This window comes from Centroberyx affinis, unplaced genomic scaffold (genome assembly GCF_046629955.1).
Source record: "Centroberyx affinis isolate AG114_WGS23_722 - 3 ecotype Tasmania unplaced genomic scaffold, CSIRO-AGI_Caff_v1 ptg005945l_1, whole genome shotgun sequence".
In the NCBI taxonomy this organism is placed as follows: domain Eukaryota; kingdom Metazoa; phylum Chordata; class Actinopteri; order Beryciformes; family Berycidae; genus Centroberyx; species Centroberyx affinis.
In genome coordinates this window covers 38,081-60,895 of record NW_027283020.1, presented here as the reverse complement: position 1 = coordinate 60,895, position 22,815 = coordinate 38,081, and the positions used below count along the sequence as shown (strand labels likewise).

General features: G+C 39.3%; 2 protein-coding genes across 5 annotated transcripts; both read left to right on the top strand.

The window, feature by feature from the left end:
* Window positions 1–1,303: 1,303 nt before the first annotated feature.
* Window positions 1,304–3,224, top strand: LOC139667994 (trypsin-3-like). 3 transcript variants are annotated; one of them, XM_071547467.1, is made up of 5 exons: window positions 1,304–1,505; window positions 1,693–1,843; window positions 2,076–2,335; window positions 2,516–2,646; window positions 2,795–3,224. In XM_071547467.1, the coding sequence occupies exons 1-5, from the start codon at window positions 1,466–1,468 to the stop codon at window positions 2,945–2,947; spliced, it is 735 nt and encodes a 244-aa protein (XP_071403568.1). In that variant the 5' UTR covers window positions 1,304–1,465; the 3' UTR covers window positions 2,948–3,224. The 3 variants fall into 3 exon arrangements, with proteins under 3 accessions (XP_071403568.1, XP_071403566.1, XP_071403567.1); XM_071547465.1 differs by having other exon boundaries at window positions 2,076–2,338; window positions 2,510–2,646; XM_071547466.1 differs by having other exon boundaries at window positions 2,076–2,361; window positions 2,533–2,646.
* Window positions 3,225–15,802: 12,578 nt separating this feature from the next.
* Window positions 15,803–17,525, top strand: LOC139667993 (trypsin-3-like). Of its 2 annotated transcripts, none has more exons than XM_071547462.1 (5): window positions 15,803–15,961; window positions 16,149–16,299; window positions 16,532–16,794; window positions 16,954–17,102; window positions 17,229–17,525. In XM_071547462.1, the coding sequence occupies exons 1-5, from the start codon at window positions 15,922–15,924 to the stop codon at window positions 17,376–17,378; spliced, it is 753 nt and encodes a 250-aa protein (XP_071403563.1). In that variant the 5' UTR covers window positions 15,803–15,921; the 3' UTR covers window positions 17,379–17,525. The 2 variants fall into 2 exon arrangements, with proteins under 2 accessions (XP_071403563.1, XP_071403564.1); XM_071547463.1 differs by having other exon boundaries at window positions 16,532–16,798; window positions 16,970–17,102.
* The last annotated feature ends 5,290 nt before the right edge of the window (window positions 17,526–22,815 follow it).

Genomic DNA, 22,815 nt, shown 5'->3' with positions numbered 1-22,815 from the left:
TCTACCTCATAATGCTCTGCAATTTTAGGCACCTGGTCATTGGTATACTTCAACAACTCCACGCTTGGAAGCTGCAAAAAATCCTCTATGGTCGCCATAATGTCAAGAAGACCAAAACACACACTGCCCCTCAACAGTATGTACCAAACAAAACCAAAGAAAACGGCTATATAAAGCTGTATAAAGCTATATAGCCAACATGCTGCACCGACAGGCTAGGCTAACCAGTCAAACTACCAGATTCCTACCTACCAGAACAAGTACAACAGTACTGGCTAGTCAACACCACCTTCCCCATAGCCTGTGTATGACAAGAGTTTTTGTTTTCTGGGAACCCTCTCCCCTAGCCAACTGCCTTCCCAGAAGCTAACTAACTCACTCAACCCTAGTCTTCATGCAAGATCCACGGCAGGTGTTTTAAACACTGAACCCGATGACCCGCTTGGGTCCCAGCATGCTGTCACCCACCTGGCCAGTCACGGACGTGTACCCGAGACAACTGCTCTTATAGTGTTCTGCACCAAAACAGACAAAAAACAGTAAACAAATCCAACTAACTAACCCGAACAAAATAAGTAAAACAACAAACCAATGAGACCACATGGACTACGTTGCTAATGCCTAGTGGGAGAGTAAGTCCCACTGATAACAGCCAACCCTTGACACACCAGGAAAAAAAATGTTCATCAACCATGTACTGTTACCTCACCAAGTAAACCCACCCCACTGGATTTTCCAAATGATACCCAGAGCTCTTACCCCAAAACAAGAAGACCAGAACTCCTGTTTGGAATGTGTGTTCTCCCTCAGTGTTAGCCCAAACACTGTTAACTGCTACAGCCAACAATTAAATTGTATACAACAGCGGTTCCACACAAATACAACGCTAACCATCTAAGGTGAACTATTCCAGGGATTAACAAACTTTAAGATCCCGGACGAGCCACCATTTGTTTCATGTTGGCTCAAGCTTGCAACAAATGAGGGAGACCACACGGAAATCAAACAAAGGAATAATTTATTTAACTAACAGAAAGTAACCTAAATAAGCAGTGGGATGTGGAGATCAGCAAGGTCAGTAGTGTAATGCATGTCTGCATGAGTGTAACATGATGTGTGAGGTGTGGACCTGTTAATTAGCCTAGATACAGCTTGTATTTTGGCAGGTAGAGAGCAAACTGGTACAAACCATCAAACCAGACGGCCCTTCTGGCTCTGCCCACTGGCCATCTGCAAAAGGAAACGGACAAAGAGGAACACAGCTAGCAGAGAGGGTGGGGCCGTCACAGTCTTATATACATAAAACCCAGTGTTCTGGGGAAAATACATGTTTTCCAAGGTGCCACTGTTTGATGTGTTCACCTGACGATAAAAGACCTTGAGAAAGAGCAGATAAGAGGACTAAAATACATGGAAAATAGAGGCTGAGGACACACTAGTCTTGCCAACCAGACAGACAGAAAGCATGAAGCATTTCCTTCTTCTGGCACTCTTTGGATGGGCAGGTACGGTACAAAATAGATACATAAGCATTAATTAAGTCTGATGATGCATGAGTTAAAACAGGGCATCTAATGGTGTCACAGACTCGTGTGTAGCTATGTTTAACTGGATGTCAGCGATACAGGAATAACATGTCATCTTCCGTTTTTTGTCTGTTCCATATTTTCACTTTTAATTACACAAATACAGTTGCCCTTGGGGAAGAAAGCAAGATTGTTGGAGGGTATGAGTGCCCAAAGCACTCTGTGCCCTACCAAGTGTATCTCACCGACGGGAAGCCCTTATGTGGAGGGACTCTTCTGTCTCGTGAGTGGGTGCTGTCTGCTGCACACTGCGAAAAGTAAGAACATTTTGTCACTAACCACTGCAGCTTGTTTGTAATAGTTTTGCCAGTGTTTAAAACTGATGGATTTTTTTTTACTGCGTTTGAAAACCTGTATTTGACTCTGTAATTCATGACTTAATGACTGTGAGTCCCTTGAAACTAGTTCTTTGGGTGGGAAGCGGTAAGGAAGCTTCTCTCACTTCTCAGATAATCATAATGGTCTCTATAATGGGTTTAACTCTTCCAGGCCATTTCTAAAAGTAGGGTTGGGACTGCACAACCGCCGGAAGTTTGAGGGGACCGAACAGTTCATCATGTCCACCAAGGTTATCCCCCACCCTGACTACAACTCCGGCACTCTGGACAATGACATCATGCTGATCAAGCTGAGCAAGCCGGCCACTCTGAACCGCTATGTGCGCCCCGCTACCCTCCCCACAAAGTGCGCCCGTGATGGGACGATGTGCCGTATCTCTGGATGGGGGAGCCTTCGTCCCAGCAATGAGGGCTGTGAGTTCCACAGTAAAATAGTTGTGTGTGTTGTTTCAAAAGGTCAATAGTTGTATTTATCTTACAAGCTATGAACTGCTGAGCATTTGCCATGCTCTACTTAATGGCATCATAAAAATTATAAAAACAACTCCTTTATGTGTGCTTATTTTCTCATACTATCTATTCCAGTATTGTACTCTGACAAGTTGCAGTGCCTGGATGCCCCCCTCCTGAGTTACAACACCTGCTCTAATGCCTATCCTTTCGAGATCACTAAGAACATGATCTGTGCCGGGTTCCTGGAGGGAGGCAAAGGCTCCTGTCAGGTAATTTCAAGGTCACAGCCACAACACAGACCCTGCTGCTTCTTCCTTCTCAGATTTGGCTCTGAATATGAAGGACCCACCTTGAAAATAACATCACCCTGCCTCTCTCTCTCTCTCTCTCTCACTCTCTCCCTCTCGCCTTCCTCAGGGTGACTCTGGGGGTCCCATGGTATGTGGCGAGAAGATCCAGGGTGTGGTGTCTTGGGGGGATTTGGTCTGTGCTGGGAGAAACAAGCCTGGTGTGTTCACAAAAGTTTGCAATTACATCTCCTGGATCAAGAACACCATGAAATCTGGCTGAGCAGCATAGACTTAGGAAGCTATTAAACTGGGCATACATAAAATCTGTGTGTATAACTGTGTGATTTATTAAACTGGGCATACATAAAATCTGTGTGTATAACTGTGTGATTTATTAAACTGGGCATACATAAAATCTGTGTGTATAACTGTGTGATTTATTAAACTGGGCATACATAAAGTCTGTGTGTATAACTGTGATTTATTAAACTGGGCATACATAAAATCTGTGTGTATAACTGATTTATTAAACTGGGCATACATAAAGTCTGTGTGTATAACTGTGATTTACTGTGTGTACAGTGTGGTTCTATCACTGTGTCATTAGCATGGCGTTAATCAAGGACTATCACTCATTAGTTTGAAAATTCACTTGCCTTCAGTGCCATAATTCACAGCTCGGGTAAGCATGACTGTATGAAAGAATGTGAAAACTGAGAGTGTAATATCCTATGTGTGAAAATAATAGCTCTAGCTCCCTCTCCTGATTTAATAGTGATTGCTTATATACATAGAAAATATAGCATAGCTGGTTAAATTAGTTAAAAGTAAAATTTGCAGATACTGATATTCATTTAGTTATTGAGATTGAGGTATAATTCATATTAAACAGTACTCATTTTTCTACCATTTATAATTTTTTTGACAGGGATAATTTAGCTGATGCTCTTATCCAGAATGACTTTACAATGAATGAGCAGGCAGGGTCAAATGCTTTGCTGGAATAGATAGTATGAGAAAATAAGCACACATAAAAGAGTTGTTTTTATTATTTTTATGATGCCATTAAGTAGAGCATGGCAAATACTCAGCAGTTCATAGCTTGTAAGATAAATACAACTATTGGCCTTTTGAAACAACACACACAACTATTTTACTGCGAAACTCACAGCCATCATTGCTGAGATGAAGGCTCCCCCATCCAGAGATACGGCACATCGTCCCATCACGGGCGCACTTTGTGGGGAGGGTAGCGGGGCGCACATAGCGGTTCAGAGTGGCCGGCTTGCTCAGCTTGATCAGCATGATGTCATTGTCGTGAGGGTGACGGATAACCTTGGTGGGCATGATGAACTGTCCGGTGTTCTCAAATTCCCCGAGGTTGTGCCATCCCAGATATACTTCTAGAAATGGCCTGGAAGAGTTAAACCCATTATAGAGACCATTATGATTATCTGAGAAGTGAGAGAAGCTTCCTTACCGCTTCCCACCCAAAGAACTAGTTTCAAGGGACTCACAATCATTAAGTCATGAATTACAGAGTCAAATATAGGTTTTCAAACGCAGTAAAAAAAATCCATCAGTTTTAAACACCAGAGAAAATGTTACAAACAAGCTGCTAGCCGTGGTTAGTGACAAAATGTTCTTACTTAGTTTTGCAGTGTGCAGCAGACAGCACCCACTCACTAGACAGAAGAGTCCCTCCACATGTGTATGTCTCGGTGGAGAGAAACACTTGGAAGGGCACAGAGTGCTTTGGGCACTCATACCCTCCAACAATCTTGCTATCTTCCTCCAGGGCAACTGTATTTGTTTAACTAGAAAAGGCTAAATTTTCTATAGAAAATTTAAGTGTTTTGCTAAGCGGTGCAGCATCGCAATCGTTAGCATTTTGCTCCGTAACTCTGTAAATCCGTAACCCAATTGTATTTTGTCCAAACTATGTCTGATTACAAAGAGTTTTAATAATAATGTCCTAAAATATTTTTTTTATTTCCTTTGTTTAAACAGGTAAGTGCCATTGAGATCGAGATCTCGTTTTCAAGAGAGACCTGTGTACACAACAAGTTAACAAAACAACTAACAAAATTCAAGACAAGTTATTGCCAGACCATCCACATGCAGACAAAATAAGAAAGTCTACTAAGAAAAACAAGAGCAATCCCTATACAATGCATCACCCTGCAGCACCTTAATCAAGCACTGATAAAAAATGTTGCTTGCACAATCTGCATCCTACTGCTCATGGTAAGGCATTGCTTATTTCTACAAAAAAAAAAGAAAAAAAGAAAGAAACAAACCCAGTTTAAATTGTAGTTTCTTAGTCAGTTCATTGACATGAGTTTTAAAAGACAATTTTTCATCTAACCAGATACCTAGGTAACACTGGCCCCTTTCGAATTTGACAAAGACTAGACTCAGCACTGACATTGAGAGAGACTGCCACAGGCAGAACTGGCTCCAAGAGAAGACAGACTGTGACCCGCTGAGAGAGAGAGAGAGAGAGAGAGAGAGAGAGAGAGAGTGACCCACTGCACACAACATGAGGTGAAAACTGAGCTGCACTTTTTAACTACCTGCCAACTGTACCAAGACATCAGAGACTTTCCACAGATTACAAACACCCAAAAAGATTTTTGAAAACATGACTAATAACAAAAACTGTGTGAATTACAGCAATGTACAAACATAGCAGCAAGATTTGTGAGCCGTTGTGACAGGAAAAGGGCGCCCAATGGAATACAATCACTGCAATGTTGCAATGTTACACTGCTCTGTTTACCGTTACTTTATTTTAGTATATCTTTACTTATTGTACACACTTGCTTAAACAATGTAAACGTGTTTCCCATGCCAATAAAGCCCCTTTGAATTGAAATAGATAGATAGATAGATAGATAGATAGATAGAGACAGACAGACAGACAGACAGACAGACAGACAGACAGACAGGGAGGAACTCAACACTGAGGGCAACACTAAATCACACAGTGCAGAAAACTCAAAGCAGGTATTTGACATCATCTGTCAATGGCAAAATACCTGAATGGCATCACTTATTGGGGTGTGACCAGACGTTTCAACCAAGTGACCAAAACCACGGGTGAATTTTGGAGCCAATAAGGAAGTGTCTGAAAGCTGCAGTTCCTCTACCGTCCACTAGGGTCAGCTCCAAAAAGATTTTATTTTATTTTAGGCTGCTGATAACACTTAGATGTGTTAGCCTACTTACATAGGAAATCATGTACAGTTAATAACTGGCTATTTGGTACTGATGTTACTTAATCATTAGTACAAGATGGAAATGACACAGTTTACCAACGTAATCTATGTTTTTTATTCTTTATTTGGATCCCCAATTAGCTAAAACAGGCACACATGTATTTGGGTTGGTTGCGGAGTATGCTAATTTAGCCCATGTGCATAGGAATTGTTTCAGAATGTTATAGTGTACAGGTTGTGGCATGAGCAAAGCAATTGAGAATAGCTAAATGAAATGCATAGGTCCACTATTGTACTTAACTGATAACTGGTGATAAGAAATTAAACTGTGAAAGCTTCTGTATAATACATTATTGGAAAACACTGTATCACAGATAGACAAATGGCAACCAAATGTTGCATAACCTCATTTGCATGAGAAGTAGGCCTGATGGACACAGACTTTAGTTTAGTTTCATTTATTTTAGTTTAGTTAGATGGGAGTTCAGGATACAAGGATACAATACAAGGATACAAAGGTTTGCTGTCTCTCTATCCTGTAGTAAAATATACTAGAATAAAAAGTAAATATAAATTAAAAAAGAAGATAGAAATTATCTGAAACAAATATGTACAGACTGAAAAAAAAATATTTGTAAGGCAGATATATACAAACACACATTCGTGTCCCCACATATGCATACATATATACTTCCACTTACATACATACCTCCACGCATGCATACATCCATCCATGTATACTGCGGTCGACTATAAGAGTGGGTTCTCTCTCTCTTTGCTTTCACTTGTTCTAATTTAGCTCCCAAGCAAGACACACCAAGACAGTGTCATAAATGTGCTCGCAATTCATATATGTAAAGATAAAACATAGAAGTGCCCTAATTAATAAAGTCTTTATAAATGTATGAATCTTTGTAAAGGAAACTAAATTAGAAATCTCACTTTACGATCCTTATGATGTTCACTTCATCTGACTGGTGCACCGCATTTAAAAAACATTTTGCCAAGTTCTTATTTAAAATGAGGAAGCTCCAATGCAAACCAAACTTGTGATCATATTACATTTTGTCACTTTGAAATTGAAAGGGAAATGAGATTGTATGTCTTCTGTATGCCTTTTGCAGATCAAAAGCAGATGCAGTGTATTTTTCAAAGGGTAGTTTATGATCCACTCCGGAAGACAACACCACTATAGTGCCAATATTATTATATTACTATCAGTAAAATGCCAGTAGTACTGAATCTCAGTTGTTGACCCTTTGTAAATAGCTTTACTATAGTTTTATTTGCTTTAAGCACCAGTTTAGGGTCAATATGCAAAAGAAGATGAAAGGACTCTGTGATTTTGAATATTTCTCAGTTCATAGTTTATCAGTTGTTTTGTAAAACACATTTTTTGATTGGTGGCTGTCTCACTATAGAGGCAACAGTATTATTCATTTTGTTCTGTCACTGTTTGCCGTCCAGTTCCTGGACGCAGTGGGAGACCTGCCGGATCTGATCCCAGCCTTGGTCCCCAGCTCCAACCCTCCACTCAGAGACTTCAAACTTCCAGCGATGGGGCACTGCTCTGCACTTATCAAGGTCAGAGGTCAAAACATGTCCTAATCAGGCTGTAAGGACTGTTACATACTCTACGTAGGGAATGCACACAGCAACACAAAACACAGTTATGTAAGGGCAGTCTAGGACTTGACAGACTATTTATTCAAATTAAAAGGCCACAGTCTTGCCCTGTCAAGAGAAGAGGCCGCCCAAATCATTGCCCTATGGGAGTGTTTGTCCGAATATGACAAAGGACGCACAATATACCCTCCACGCCACCAAGATACAATCCCTAAAGGGAGATTCAGGGCCACAAAAACAATTGTCGGCCCAGCTGAAACAGAGACTGAACCTGCCAGTGGCTCCATCTGCTGGTCTTAGGCTGCCTTTCCTTGCAGCTCTCGGGCCACCTCTCCAGGCAACCGAACCAGCTCCCCCGACCTCTCCTGCCTGCCTCCCAATCTCTGGTTCCTGTGGTTCTTCCCAGACCTGCAGGAGCTTCCATGACAGATGTGCCTTACACCACCCAGCACTATCACAAGAGGATCAGGAGGTACACAAGGAAGAGTGACACCATCACCTGCAAGCAGTGTCAGAGGGAGCGGGACCCTGCCACCCACCAGCAGTACTTGGGCAATTGGTACTGCCAGGCCACAGCCACCATGGCAATTGGTACTGCCAGGCCACAGCCACCATGGCAATTGGTACTGCCAGGCCACAGCCACCATGACTGTGAGTGTGCACTTGAAGCCCGGGGGTATGGCAAAAAGAAAGATGCTCCACCCTGACAACTATGTGCACATTATATTGTATTCTATTATATACTATTATATATATCTTGTATTCTAGTAATAATAGTATTAATAATAATCTATTCTATTGTATTCTATTATATTATATGAAATTATATTATATTATTATATATTATATATATATAACCTATTCTGTTCTGTCCTATTCTGTTCCATTACATTATATTCCTGTTGATTTATTGTTGACATGTGTATATATTTATTTGATTACAATGAACACCCACTGATTGCACTGATTTTATTACTGCACTGTTTTTTTTGTTTATAATACATTTTTATTAAGATGACTCAATACAAAAAAGTATTATTTTTCATTAAAATACAATATACAGCATACCACTAGGGCAAGTTGCAAGTTATTGTAATTCTCTAACAAAAAAGATGTCATATTGCTTCACACATCACAATCAAGTTATATAACATTTATCATTTAATTGCTAAATGATAGACTATTGCTTAATCACAATGGTAAGCTTATACCTTTTATATTACTGGTAATAGTCAATGCTTGTGATAAACAAAATATTGTAATGATTACATACAGCACACAATGCTTAATTACAACCATTGCTTAAGCACAACAGACAATATTAACACATCGCTTGGACAGCATTAATAATAAAGCTGATCAATGATAAATGACCGTCTTTATAACAGCAACGATAAAAGATCCACAATGTTCGATTAGAGCATTTGAATATAACGGATTACTTGAGATTTTAATGTCTTATCTGAATTACATTAATTTGTCTTTTACAAACTAGACGTTATTGTAGAGTAGAACCATCTATTCATATGTAGTTTGCAAAATTTTAATTGAACAAGTTTTGGGTGACACGGGATTCGAAGTGATGACTGCCAACGCATATTTTGGTAGCCCGTTACTATTTATAGCAACGATAGCTTGACAACCGGGTGACTTCCTTGGCTCAGTAGGTAAAGCATCAGCCTTTCATGTGGAAGGTTGTGGTTCAAATCCCGAATTGTCCTTTCCAAAGTCAGTAGTCATCAAGGACATATAATAGAAAGTTTGGCTGTTGTGAACAACTCCAACAAAGTGGTTGCAATGAAAAGATTAACTTGAAAGAAGTCACGTGTCAACACCAAAGCCAGTGTTAGACTGCATGTTGGATCTTCACAACATGTCAGTTTTTGTGTGTGTCTTTCTACCTTCTGTGGTGTTTTGTCTGTCTGTCTTATCAAATTGTGCTTGGACCCCGCAATCGCCGCTTGCGGCTATATTATACCTGTGATTGCTGACTCAGCAATCACACAATAAGTTAGACTAAGAACAATGTAAGTGTGCTTTATACACACAAAAATGCTGATTGTATCTTTGTTTGATTGGGTACGCAACACAATATGTTTTCATCTTTATTTAGAGTATATTTTGCAGCAGAATGTGCCAAGTTACTGTACTACATACACTCATTTGTTATCACAGAAGCAATAATACATGAGTAGGAATGAAGGAGGCATTTTCTTGACAAGTCAGACACTGTATGTCACACAGTAATGAGGAGGGGAGAACTTGCCTTTGCTGGATGGGAATGCGTTATATTTTAGCCTTAAGTGTATAATCATAGGGCTCGGTTAAATGTCCCCTCACATTTAAATGTTTTCCTGTCTGCTGCTGATAAACACCTAGGCTCATACGGTAGAGTCAGGAAACTCGTAAAACTGCCATTTTAATTTTTCCGGTAAAGGTAGCAGTTTCTGTTGTTCACACAAGACATGCCTTTCTGCTTTTTTAACATAATGCTACCATTCACACAATACTGGCAATACCGTTAAATTCCACTGTTTTCATTTCCCGGAAATGTGTTTAATCGCCGGAGTCACTGCAGTTTGAAAACAAGTCGGGCGCAAAAAAAAAAAAAAGTAAAGCTGCAGCCCGTTGTATAGTGGTTTGTATTTCCCTCCTACAGTTCGACAGCAGAGCTTCCTAACGTTGTGCTGCCCTGCCTTTAATGTTACGGCATCGTTCACACATACAGTCCATATGGAACTTTACTAGGCTTTGCTGTGTGTTAGTTACAAGTGTGTTGCTGTTTTGTCACCCTGTAGTGGTCAGCTTTGATAATAATTATGTAATACTCTGGAAACATTTGCTTACCAGTCCTTTCCTCTTAAAAAGAACTTCCATATTCTACAGTAGAAGACGGTTGAGGTTTCAACTGTATTGTTATCCAATACCTATGATGAAAGTAGCTACTATGCAACACAGTAAAGTCTCTGTGGTTACTCTATTCCTTGGTTCAATAGGGGGTAGTTACTACATCACCTCCTTAAACAGAGCTACCTGACAACTACAAAGTATGGTGCCAGCAATTAAATTAATAAAGTACATTCAGTACATGGAGTGAGCGAGCGCTAACAGCTAATGGGCTGATGTTAGTCTGCTACTTTTCCTCCCTAGAATTTTGTAGTATGGGTTTGTGAGATTGTTAACAACTCGAACTGCAAGCTGCCAACAAATTCTGACACAACACCACATAGAAATGTTGTTTTACCAAGGAAAGGAAGGTTATAATATACATTACAGTAGAAAACTCAATTGCATGCCCCAGGCCCCAAGAGTTTACAGGACTTCAAATAACAAATCCCCAAGAGAACACTGATACATATCCCAGGATGCATAGTTCTGAAAATGAAGCACTGAAACTTTGTGAAGAGAGTATACTAAGTTTACATGTTGAAGTTTTGTGATTTCATTATGTGTAACCATTAATTAGACCAATACAAACATTAAGCGTTACATTTTTTCTCAGAAGTATTCAAACTGGAATTACGACAGATTTGTTTTATTTCAAGCTTACAAAACCTTATGACCGCGGAACCTCCAACACAAATGAATGAATGAATGAATGAATGAATGAATATTTTATTCTCGTGTCTGGTCATTTACATGATCCATCCCTCCTGGGATTATTCAGACACATTAACAACAAATCAAACATTCCGGTATGTTAACCCACCATCATCTGACAACACAATACATAGATATCATCCAAACTTAAATATAAACATAAACAAAAACATAAACATCATCCAAACATTAACATAAAACCTCCCACAAATAACGCTCCAGGAGATATCCCACAATGGAAAAAAAACAGCAAATATACAAACATACAAACACAGCCCCCTAAGCACAAGACACAATACACAAATCCAAACAGCACAGAATCTGCATCTGCATCCATTAGTGCCAAACACTGTATATTTGATCCAGTTCATAAACCAATATAGTTTGCAATCCATATAGAATAGAGTATAGGGAATTTATCTATCATATGTTACTTTTCTCCTCCTATCCCTCCTCCTATTTAAACAATATTTGTTGTACATCATGATATAAAGGACAGTATAGGATGAAATGAATTTTGTTCTCCACTTCATTCAACTCACAATATTCACAGATTCTTTCATCTTCAATCACACCTCTGTATCTTCCAGTTTCAATATGTAGTGGTAATATACCACATCGTATGTGTGCACAGAGTGATCTCTGACTTTTAAGCAAGTTATACTTAACATATTTTTCACATTTGTAGTCTTTCTTAAATAAACAGCAAGTTCTCAATTTTGGCTTTTGCCAAATTTCTTCTGCCCTGGTATTTAAACTCCTCCACCTCCACATTTGCTCTTTGGAAATAATTTTCTTCAAGACCACACTCTTCTAATAAATAAAGTATTTCAGATACCCATTCACCTCCGACAGACAAATCCCAATAAAATACTTCACTAGCCACCCTGTTGGTTGGTAAACCCAGCAGCCTGCTCCACAGGCTCACCATGCTGGCCTTCCATCTTGCTTCACAGGAGTCCCACCCCATATCTCCATTAACTGCCAAAACAGGCGCATATTTATGAAGTCCCAAAAAGAATTGAATTGCCTGATTATGGACACGTTCGTTTTTCTGAAACCTTTTATAACCCCATATTCCTGACACATAATCTAAAACAGGACATACACATGTTTGATACAGTTTGGAATATATAGAATAACCCATATCTCTCAGCATTTTAGTTTTACCTATACTACCTCCCAATGCCCTACTTGCCTCGTCTGCTAGAACTGATGCACCATGTAAAAAGGACATAATTTCATCTAGAAACAAACCAAGATACTTATATTTATCTGTAAACTCAAGTTGTTTCTCACCAACACAAAACTGGAAACTACTCCTTTCTCTACCTGGTTTTCGAAAATGCATAACGTGTGTTTTTTTTGATTGATACAAAGTCTACACTTTTTACACCATTCAGCAACACATGTCAGCATTGTTTGTAAATCTTCCTCATTTTCTGACAGCAAAATAATATCATCAGCATAAAGAAGAATGTTTACAAGTACATGGCCACATAATACCCCTTTCCCCAGCTGCTTTACCTCTCTTGCCAAAACAGCAAATAAGGTTGGTGATAGAACATCCCCTTGTTTAACACCAAAGGGCGTGGAAAACCATTCTGTAAGATATTCATTCACTTTTACACAGGCAACGGGTGCCCTATATAAAGAGTTAACAGCTTGATAGAATTTTCCATTAACCCCTATTTGATAAAGCTTATACTTTAGGAGATCATGATCGACAAAATCAAACGCTTTTTGAAAATCAATAAAACAAGAAAATGTGGGCTTATTGTATTTTAATCTGTTTCTAACCACGGTGGATACTGTATAAATATGATCTATACAGGCTCTTCCCTTTCGAAAACCATTTTGCTCCTCCTCTAGTAGACTGTTTTGCTCTAAAAACTGTACTAATCTATTATTTAAGACGGAGGAATACAGTTCATATACAGTGCTCAGTAGACTAATCCCCCGATAATTTAATGGCACCATTATCATCTTTTGGGGATTTTGGAATAGGAGTTATGATTGATCTAAACCAAATACAGGGCACAATACTATGATCAAAACATGTTTTCAGCAAACAATACAATGAATCAAACATTTTGGGAGATTTCAGCACTTCATTTGGCAACTCATCTATACCAAAAGCTTTTTTAACCTTAGCGTTCTCAATTGCTTTTTGAACTTCTTCTCTACCTAGGTCTCTATTTAAAAAATCATCACTATGAGGGTAGTGCTTTAAATGTTCCCACTTCAAACAACATATATGTTCATAAAAATCCTCGTCAAAGTTTTCATAGAAGAGACCAGAAAAAGTTCCCTCCCATTCATTTAATACCTTAACCAAGTCCGATGGTACTTCTCCTTCCCACCAAACCCACATAGGAAATTTTTTCCATTCAAGCCCATTCGTTTTGGGCCCAGATTATTTATCTCACTCCAAAAATGTTGTGGATTCCTTGTTTGTATCTGCTCCAAATGTAGTATCTGTCCTCTCTGATATCTTCATGTAGAACCTACGTTTTTTTATCAAAAGTATATTGTTTATGCTTGTAAATTATTTTACTCTGTTTTCTTAATCTATGATCTTTACATTTTAAAAAGATTTGTTCAGCGCTGCGCATGTCCGACCATAAATCACCCAACTCCTTATTCCAATAAGATTTATTCTGCTTTGATTTCCTAAATTTAGGCTTATCCACATTATCATTCAACTCTGATTGTACTAGTATACGAAACTCATCGTACCATTTATCCAGCTCCTCTTGCGTTTTGTTAAAGGTTTGTAATCTCTCAATAAGTTTCAACATAGCTGTACGTCCCATATCGGAGTTTAAAAAGGTATCTGGCACAGTTTGTTTCACCTGCCTTTTAATCTGTTCAGCTGTATCGAATACTTCTTGAGACTGGGGCATTTTATAATCAACCCTAAACTTCATCCACAGCAATGAATGATCTGGTAATCGACAATGATCTCCAACCAAATTGAATAAAGCTCTATCCTCTACCACCTGCGAGACGAGCAATTTTCTAAACATTCAAATGGAGCTACAATGTAATTGACCACAGCTTTACCCTTTGGTGACACTGATGTAAAATTATCACATAGTGGATTGATCCTACCATTAAGTACACACATTCTAGAATCTCTTAAAAATTCTAGAAAGGTTTCTCAGTGTTTATTAACATAATCATCAGTTGCAACTCGCCGGGGGATAGAATCAATAACAGGGATAAAATCTTCCATATTTCCAATTCTAGCATTTAAATCCTCGCAAATATAGATTGCATCCACTTCAGAAAGTTGATAAATCTGACTTAACAACTGACAAAGAAAAGATGAAGCATCTCTTCCCAAGGGACAATTTTCAGGTGGAAGGTAATAGGAGAATATAACAAAACAATATCCAGATATCTTATGTTGAAATGAAAGGCCTATAATGCCATCAACTTTTTCAATAATTTCAATCTTATATTCTTGAAATAAACTAGACCTTACTAACAGCCCTATGCCTCCTGATGCTCTAAATGCTCAAATTCCTTCTTACATCCTATTGAACCAAAGAATAATGTATCTCCAGAGTAAAATCCATGTAATATTGAGGCATCAAGCCTGACTGATGCAGTACTTTCATAATAGGTATTAGGTAACAATGTTGTAACAACCTCATCGGTCTTCTTAACTAAAATATGGAAGTTCCCTTTAAAAGAGAAGGAAAGGTGCGGTTAGCAATGTTTCAGAAGTATTGAATAGTGATTATTCAGTAATGATTGCACAACTTCCTACATTAATGTAGTACTGTAATAATGCTAAAACTCTAGGGTAATATTACTAATTATACAGAGCCACTGTACTTCCTGACATTTAACCAATAAATTACACATTATAATTACACCATAATGTAAAGTACTATTGATTTTTTTTATTATAATATACAGAAAACATTTGCAAAATAGTGAGCAGAGAATTATGTTTTAAGATCAAAATAAGTTCATTCTACTTAAATTTTTTCACTACCTCATTTGTTCAAGCAGATGCCACTGTAATGGTGGCAAAAAAGGAGGAAGGATGGAAGAAAGTAAGGAATACTCCTCAATGTCATCAAATGACATTTTCTGGAGTTGCTCCATTGATAGAAAACTAGTTCTCCCTCAGTGTTAGCCCAAACACTGTTAACTGCTACAGCCAACAATTAAATTGTGTACAACAGCGGTTCCACACAAATACAACGCTAACCATCTAAGACTTTAAGATCCTGCACGAGCCCCCATTTGTTACAAGTTGGCTCAAGCTGCAACAAATGAGGGAGACCACACGGAAAGGAATAATTTATTTAACTAACAGAAAGTAACCCAAATAAGCAGTGGGATGTGGAGATCAGCAAGGTCAGTAGTGTAATGCATGTCTGCATGAGTGTAACATGATGTGTGAGGCGTGGGAGTGTTAAATATCCTAAATTAACAGGTCCTCGAAACCGAGGACCTGTTAATTAGCCTAGATACAACTTGTATCTAGGCAGGTAGAGAGCAAACTGGTACAAATCATCAAACCAGACGGCCCTTCTGGCTCTGCCCACTGGCCATCTGCAAAAGGAAACCGACAAAGGGGAACACAGCCAGCAGAGAGGGCGGGGCCGTCACAGTCTTATTATACATAAAACCCAGTGTTCTGGGGAAAACAAGGTGTCCCTGTTCCAAGGTGTCACTGTTTGATGTGTACACCTGAAGATAAAAGACCTTGAGAAAGAGCAGATTAGAGGACTAAAATACATCGAAAATAGAGGCTGAGGACACACTAACCAGACAGACAGAAAGCATGAAGCATTTCCTTCTTCTGGCACTCTTTGGATGGGCAGGTACGGTACAAAATTGATACATAAGCATTAATTAAGTCTGATGATGCATGAGTTAAAACAGGGCATCTAATGGTGTCACAGACTCGTGTGTAGCTATGTTTAACTGGATGTCAACGATACAGGAATCACATGTTATCTTCCGTTTTTTGTCTGTTCCATATTTTCACTTTTAATTACACAAATACAGTTGCCCTTGGGGAAGCTAGCAAGATTGTTGGAGGGTATGAGTGCCGAAAGCACTCTGTGCCCTACCAAGTGTATCTCACCGACGGGAAGCCCTTATGTGGAGGGACTCTTCTGTCTCGTGAGTGGGTGCTGTCTGCTGCACACTGCGAAAAGTAAGAACATTTTGTCACTAACCACTGCAGCTTGTTTGTAAGAGTTTTGCCAGTGTTTAAAACTGATGGATTTTTTTTTACTGTGTTTTAAAACCTATATTTGACTCTGTAATTCATGACTTAATGATTGTGAGTCCCTTGAAACTAGTTCTTTGGGTGGGAAGCGGTAAGGAAGCTTCTCTCACTTCTCAGATAATCATAATGGTCTCTATAATGGGTTTAACTCTTCCAGGCCATTTCTAAAAGTAGGGTTGGGACTGCACAACCGCCGGAAGTTTGAGGGGACCGAACAGTTCATCATGCCCACCAAGGTTATCCCCCACCCTGACTACAACTCCGACACTCTGGACAATGACATCATGCTGATCAAGCTGAGCAAGCCGGCCACTCTGAACCGCTATGTGCGCCCCGCTACCCTCCCCACAAAGTGCGCCCGTGATGGGACGATGTGCCATATCTCTGGATGGGGGAGCCTTCTTCCCAGAAAAGAGGACTGTGAGTTTCACAGTAAAATAGTTGTGTGTGTTGTTTCAAAAGGCCAATAGTTGTATTTATCTTACAATCTATGAACTGCTGAGTATTTGCCATGCTCTACTTAATAGCATCATAAAAATAATAATAAAAACTCCTTTATGTGTGCTTATTTTCTCATAGCACTTTTTCCGGTTAGACTCCCTGACAAGTTGCATTGCCTGGATGCCCCCCTCCTGAGTTACAACACCTGCTCTAATGCCTATCCTTTCGAGATCACTAAGAACATGATCTGTGCCGGGTTCCTGAAGGGAGGCAAAGACTCCTGTCAGGTAATTTCAAGGTCACAGCCACAACACAGACACTGCTGCTTCTTCCTTCTCAGATTTGGCTCTGAATATGAAGGACCCACCTTGAAAATAACATCTGTCTCTTTCTCTCTCTCTCCCCTTCCTCAGGGTGACTCTGGGGGTCCCATGGTATGTGGTGGGAAGATCCAGGGTGTGGTGTCTTGGGGGCGTGGCTGTGCTCAGAGAAACAAGCCCGGGGTGTACACAAAAGTTTGCAATTACATCTCCTGGATCAAGAACACCATGAAATCTGGCTGAGCAGCATAGACTTAGGAAGCTATTAAACTGGGCATACATAAAATCTGTGTGTATAACTGTGTGATTTATTAAACTGGGCATACATAAAATCTGTGTGTATAACTGTGTGATTTATTAAACTGGGCATACATAAAATCTGTGTGTATAACTGTGTGATTTACTGTGTGTACAGTGTGGTTCTATCACTGTGTCATTAGCATGGCATTGATCAAGGACTATCACTCATTAGTTTGAAAATTCACTTGCCTTCAGTGCCATAATTCACAGCTCGGGTAAGCATGACTGTATGAAAGAATGTGAAAACAGAGTGTAATATCCTGTGTGTGAAAAGAATAGCTCCCTCTCCTGATTTAATAGTGATTGCTTATATACGTAGAAAATATCGCATAATTGGTTAAAGTAAAACTTGCAGATACTGATATTCATTTAGTTAATTAAATGAGATTGAGGTATGGTTCATATTAAACAGTACTTATTTTTCTACCATATAATTTTTTTGACAGGGACAATTTAGCTGATGCTCTTACCCAGAATGACTTTACAATGAATGAGCAGGCAGGGTCACATGCCTTGCTCAAGGACACTTTGACAGGACAGGATTATGGGATGTTATGTTTAAGGCTATCCTGCTGCCCAGAAAAGATATAATGCACATAAGTGAGCATTGCTGCAAAGGTGACAGTTAGCCAGCTGATTAGACAGTGACTTTTCATCGGGGCGGAAACAGACAAATTTCTCTCTTGGAAATCAATGTGAGCCATTATCTACCAATATCTCAAATAGGATAATCCAGCATCAAATGTAGACATCTAAATAAGCAAATACATTCATATTTATTGGTTTTGGTGTAGCTTTTATTATCTTGAGTGAACTGTGTGGAATGCGCACTGAGATGTCTCCAATCAGTGCGACCACCGCCTTGCCCCTGATGCACGGCTGAGTCAACGGGCGCGTGCGTATAATTGGTAATTTCCCAGACAAAAAAGCGCACACATGGCTCCGTCCAAGTGAGAGTATTCAACCCACTTTAAAGCTGCCAACTTCACGCCAAGTTCCCAGACGTAGAGAAACACGGAGTGGATGTCTCGCAAATTCCAAACCAGCGGAACTTGACATCGGGTAAAGGCAAAGATACAAGTATCACATGTTTATTCCTCATTTTTTTTGTTTTTATTTTGTTGACAAACGATTGAATTGATTCAGATATATTCATGATATCTAATCAAAAAGAAAATCAATGTAATAATGATAATAATAATAATAAACCTAACACTTTTCTAAAACACAGTTTCAAAGTGCTTCGCAATTTTTGGCCAATAACTTCTGAACCGTGTGTCGTAGACTGAAAATTCTGGTGTCCATAGATTCGTTGGAATGTGCCGAGTCCAACCCATATATCACTTTCAATGTTCACCATTTTCTATTGCCCGCCATTATGAATTATTTAAGAAACACTTTTTTTGCAACTCCTCCTAGGCCATTCATCAGATTCATACGAAACTTTGTGTGTACAATCTTGGGACCGTCCTCTTTCATGAAAAGTAAATCAACACTAAATCACACAGTGCAGAAAACTCAAAGCAGGTGTTTGACATCATCTGTCAATGGCAAAACACATGATTGGCATCACTGATTGGGGTGTGGCCAGACCTTTCAACCCACAGAGAGCAATGCAGCAGCAGTCTTCTGGCCCATGTGACTTAATATTGTTTTATTTGTTAAAGGAGAGCACCACAATGTTCTATAAAGTGATTAGCACTGTCAGTCATAGGCTGCAGTATCACAATACTTGTTTAGTTATTTTCTCCTCAGCAGTCCTACGGCAGGTGTTTGGCTCAGTAGGTAAAGTGTTCTCCTCTCATGTGGAAGTTGTGGGTTCAAATCCAGGCTTGTCCTTCCTGAAGTCATTAGTTGTCAAGAACAAGGATCTTCACAACCTGCCTGTTTTTGTGTGTGTCTTTCTACCTTCTGTAGTGTTTTGTCTGTCTTATATATATGTATATAAACATCGCACAAAAAGTTTGGAACTTTGTGTTTGGTAGATTATTTCTCTGTTGTAACAATGCTTCTTGGCAATACATTTTATACCGTTGGAAAGCCTGTTTATTTCCCTTTTAAATGGTGCCTCATTTGTAAGGAACATGCATTTGTGGGATGAGCAGCACAGCTGAGTATGTGGGTTGCCATAATTTCAGCACTCACGCTTGATAGCCTGCTAGCGCCTTAGCTAGCGCTAATGTTAGCATTCATCATTCAAATAACGTTACGTTAATGTTAACTAACGTAGCTGTCTTGAGGTCATTGATGGGTAATGCTATCACAGTTCTCTAGCTTAGTTAACTAAGAAATGCAAGCTATCATTTCTAAAATTATTTTGTTGGGGGAATTGACGTTAGCTACCAAAAGTAACGATACAGCTAATGTTATGTTAGCATGTAATGTTATGTTAGCATGCATGCGTTAAAATGCATTTGCTCTGCTGAGTGTTTTTTTCACTGTGACAGCAATTACATGTGGTAGAAATGTACCAAAATGTTAGCCAGCTGCCCTAAAATCATAAAATAAAGTATAGGCCTAAGGGTAATCAATTTAATTTAATGTTGGGTATTCTTAATTTGTGCATGACGTTAGTAGCTAACGCACTTTGATGGCTAATTAAAAACTAAATAATGTTTTCTCTTTCAACTTCAGGGAAGCAGCCGCCAATCAGTTGTGTTCCTGCTGTGCAACCTATTTGGAAGCTCCTGTCAATGGTCATTGCTTGTGGTAAGTTCGGTTTACAATATCATGAGGGCATTTATGATAATTAAGCCACCCTCCTAATTGGGCTGGGGAAAAAATATCTAATCTAATCGATTCTGACAAGTTGAGCTGGGCAACTGTCTACCAGGTCTACTAAGTAAACTAAATGTAAATTTAAAACTTAAGATGTGGTCTGCTCAGTAAACTAAAGGTATCTCTATCCCATCCTCGCTTAGTATATAATTCTAAATTTTAAGGCGGTATCACCATTATAACGAAGATCCCATGGATAATGATGCAACTGAATGTCTTCCCCTAGTCTTTGACTACAACTGTAACTGTAAATTTGATGGAAATACACTAAAGTACAACATTTATGATACAATTTCTAATAAATATACTCGGGCGGTCTCCAGGTCTTGGCTGTGTTAACTGTTTACATGCTGACTGTTTACTGGGAGTTTTAATTCAAAACACTATTCATTTCCATATAGCCATGTTACAAATAACATGCATCTCCCAAAAACATTGAAATAGTAATAAACACAATGATTAGGATCAATATTCATATATGTCTGAAGAGCTCCATGCTATTCAGGCAGATTAATGGAGAATGCAAGGGTCCTCAGTGCTGTGAGGTATCCTCAGTTTCGTCTGAGTCAGAGGAAGAGAATGGTATAAGGCAGTCATCCTCAAAGTCCGGACTCCGGTCCGGATCCGGACCGAACCACAACTGTCTCCGGACTCTGAGCAAATTATACTTTTCATATGTATTATTTGTATTATCTGCGAGACTTCGCCGCAACGCAACGAGTCAAAATGATCCGCTTTCTCCACTGCAAGCAGCGCTCTGAATGCCCGACTGCTCCGCTGTCTGTGTGAGGACGTCTACTCTGCTTTGGTTTGGTCCAATCACATTCAGCGTCCCGTCATCTCCATGACAGCGGTGAGTCGCGGACGCGACGTCATACTGTAGAGCCGCACTTTTTTTTTCAAACTTTATTTTTACAAGAGAAGAGAACAAAGACCAGTGTAATGAAGTTGACAGCGCAGCTCGTTTTGTCAGCTGTTAGCTACTAGCCTAGATTTGGAACGTGAATCAATCTAAAATGGCGTGTTCAAAGGTGGCCAGCCTGCAGTGAGTCTGCATTCTCAACAATGAACACGGTGAAGAACGAGTACCGCAGCCGACTCACCGATGAACACTTGCATCAGTGTCTCTGCCTGGTCATCACACCTTTTGTGCCAAAGTTCAAAGTCTTGGCAGCAGACCAAAGGTGCCACTTCTCTCATTAAGCAACAGTGTTTGACACAATGTACAATAGTTCTGGACGTATTTGGACTTTGATTCTTAGGATGGTTTGATTCACCTCTGGTGGCTGGGTGTGTGAACCGGGTTTGGGGGATGGGGATAATGGGGAAATGGTGATTTGTAGCTTTAATTTAATTTAATTTTATATGTAATTTTATGTTTTATTTAATTTAATTTTATATAATTTAAATTTATATTATATATATTTTATATTTAATTTTATATTATTAATTTAATAATTTAATTATAATTCGTTAAAAGCTTGACTGACCTTAATAAACGGACCTTTTTCTAATTGAAAATTTTCTTTGTGGACCTTTAAGATTTGTATTTGAGTACCCCTGGTATAAGGCGTCAGTGCTTCGATACAGCCACCAGAGGGCGACGAAGAGCCACAGTACCCTCCATAGGGATTCAGTCTGGCTGGGGAATCCCCGCTGAAGTTCGTTTTAACTCCCGTGTGCTCCCAAGTTACGGCAGAAAGGTAAGTAACTAAAATGTACCGTTTTTGGCGAAAATAACATAAGCCTTGGTGAAATATTTTGGCAAGAACATAGATTTTTGGCAGTATGACTGTAAAATGTGAAGGTTGACTGCCACTTTTCCCCGGAAATGGCGGACATGTATCAGTCCAATTTCGAGGTGCGTTTACTGTCATTGGAAAGCTCGGAATTTCTAGTTTCCAGCGATACCAAGCATTATTGTTATTGTAGACTGACGAGAAAATTATTCCCGATCTTTTAATCACAACTTGCTCTTATATTTACGAAGTTTATATTTGTAAGACTTGTTAAAATACTTAGTAATAAGACATAGTTTGGACAACATACAATTGGTTTACAGATTCTGAAAGCTGAAGACCCCATGTTTTCAAAACAGTGTAACATTCATTTCTTCTATTAATAGACCATCTTCCATCGCGATTTTTCATAACTGGGGGGGGGGGGGTGGACCCCGGAACTGGGTCTGTCGGGCTTAACAGGTTTTAAGAACTGAACACTATATAGAACACTATGAGACCCTTTTCACAACAGCCATTTTTACTTGTCATAATCAAATCAAAGGTGTAACCATATAGAATAATGAATATTCTGCATCTATGGTTACACCTTTCTTTACCCATCTATGACCAGTCAAAATGGCTGCTGCGAAATGGGTCTCAAACATTCGATGAGTCCACAAAGTCTGTCATTCTGGAGCAGCTTCAGACTTTATACACGATGACGTCACAAGTTTGAGTCTTATTTTTGTGGTTTCTGGCTTTGGGAGAGAGGAGCTCACGTTCACATCAATCAAAACTTTTCTAGACAATGGAAATAACACATTTGAATTCTTAATATGGGTGGTGTTACCATTGATTGTAGAGTGATTGTAGATTGTGTG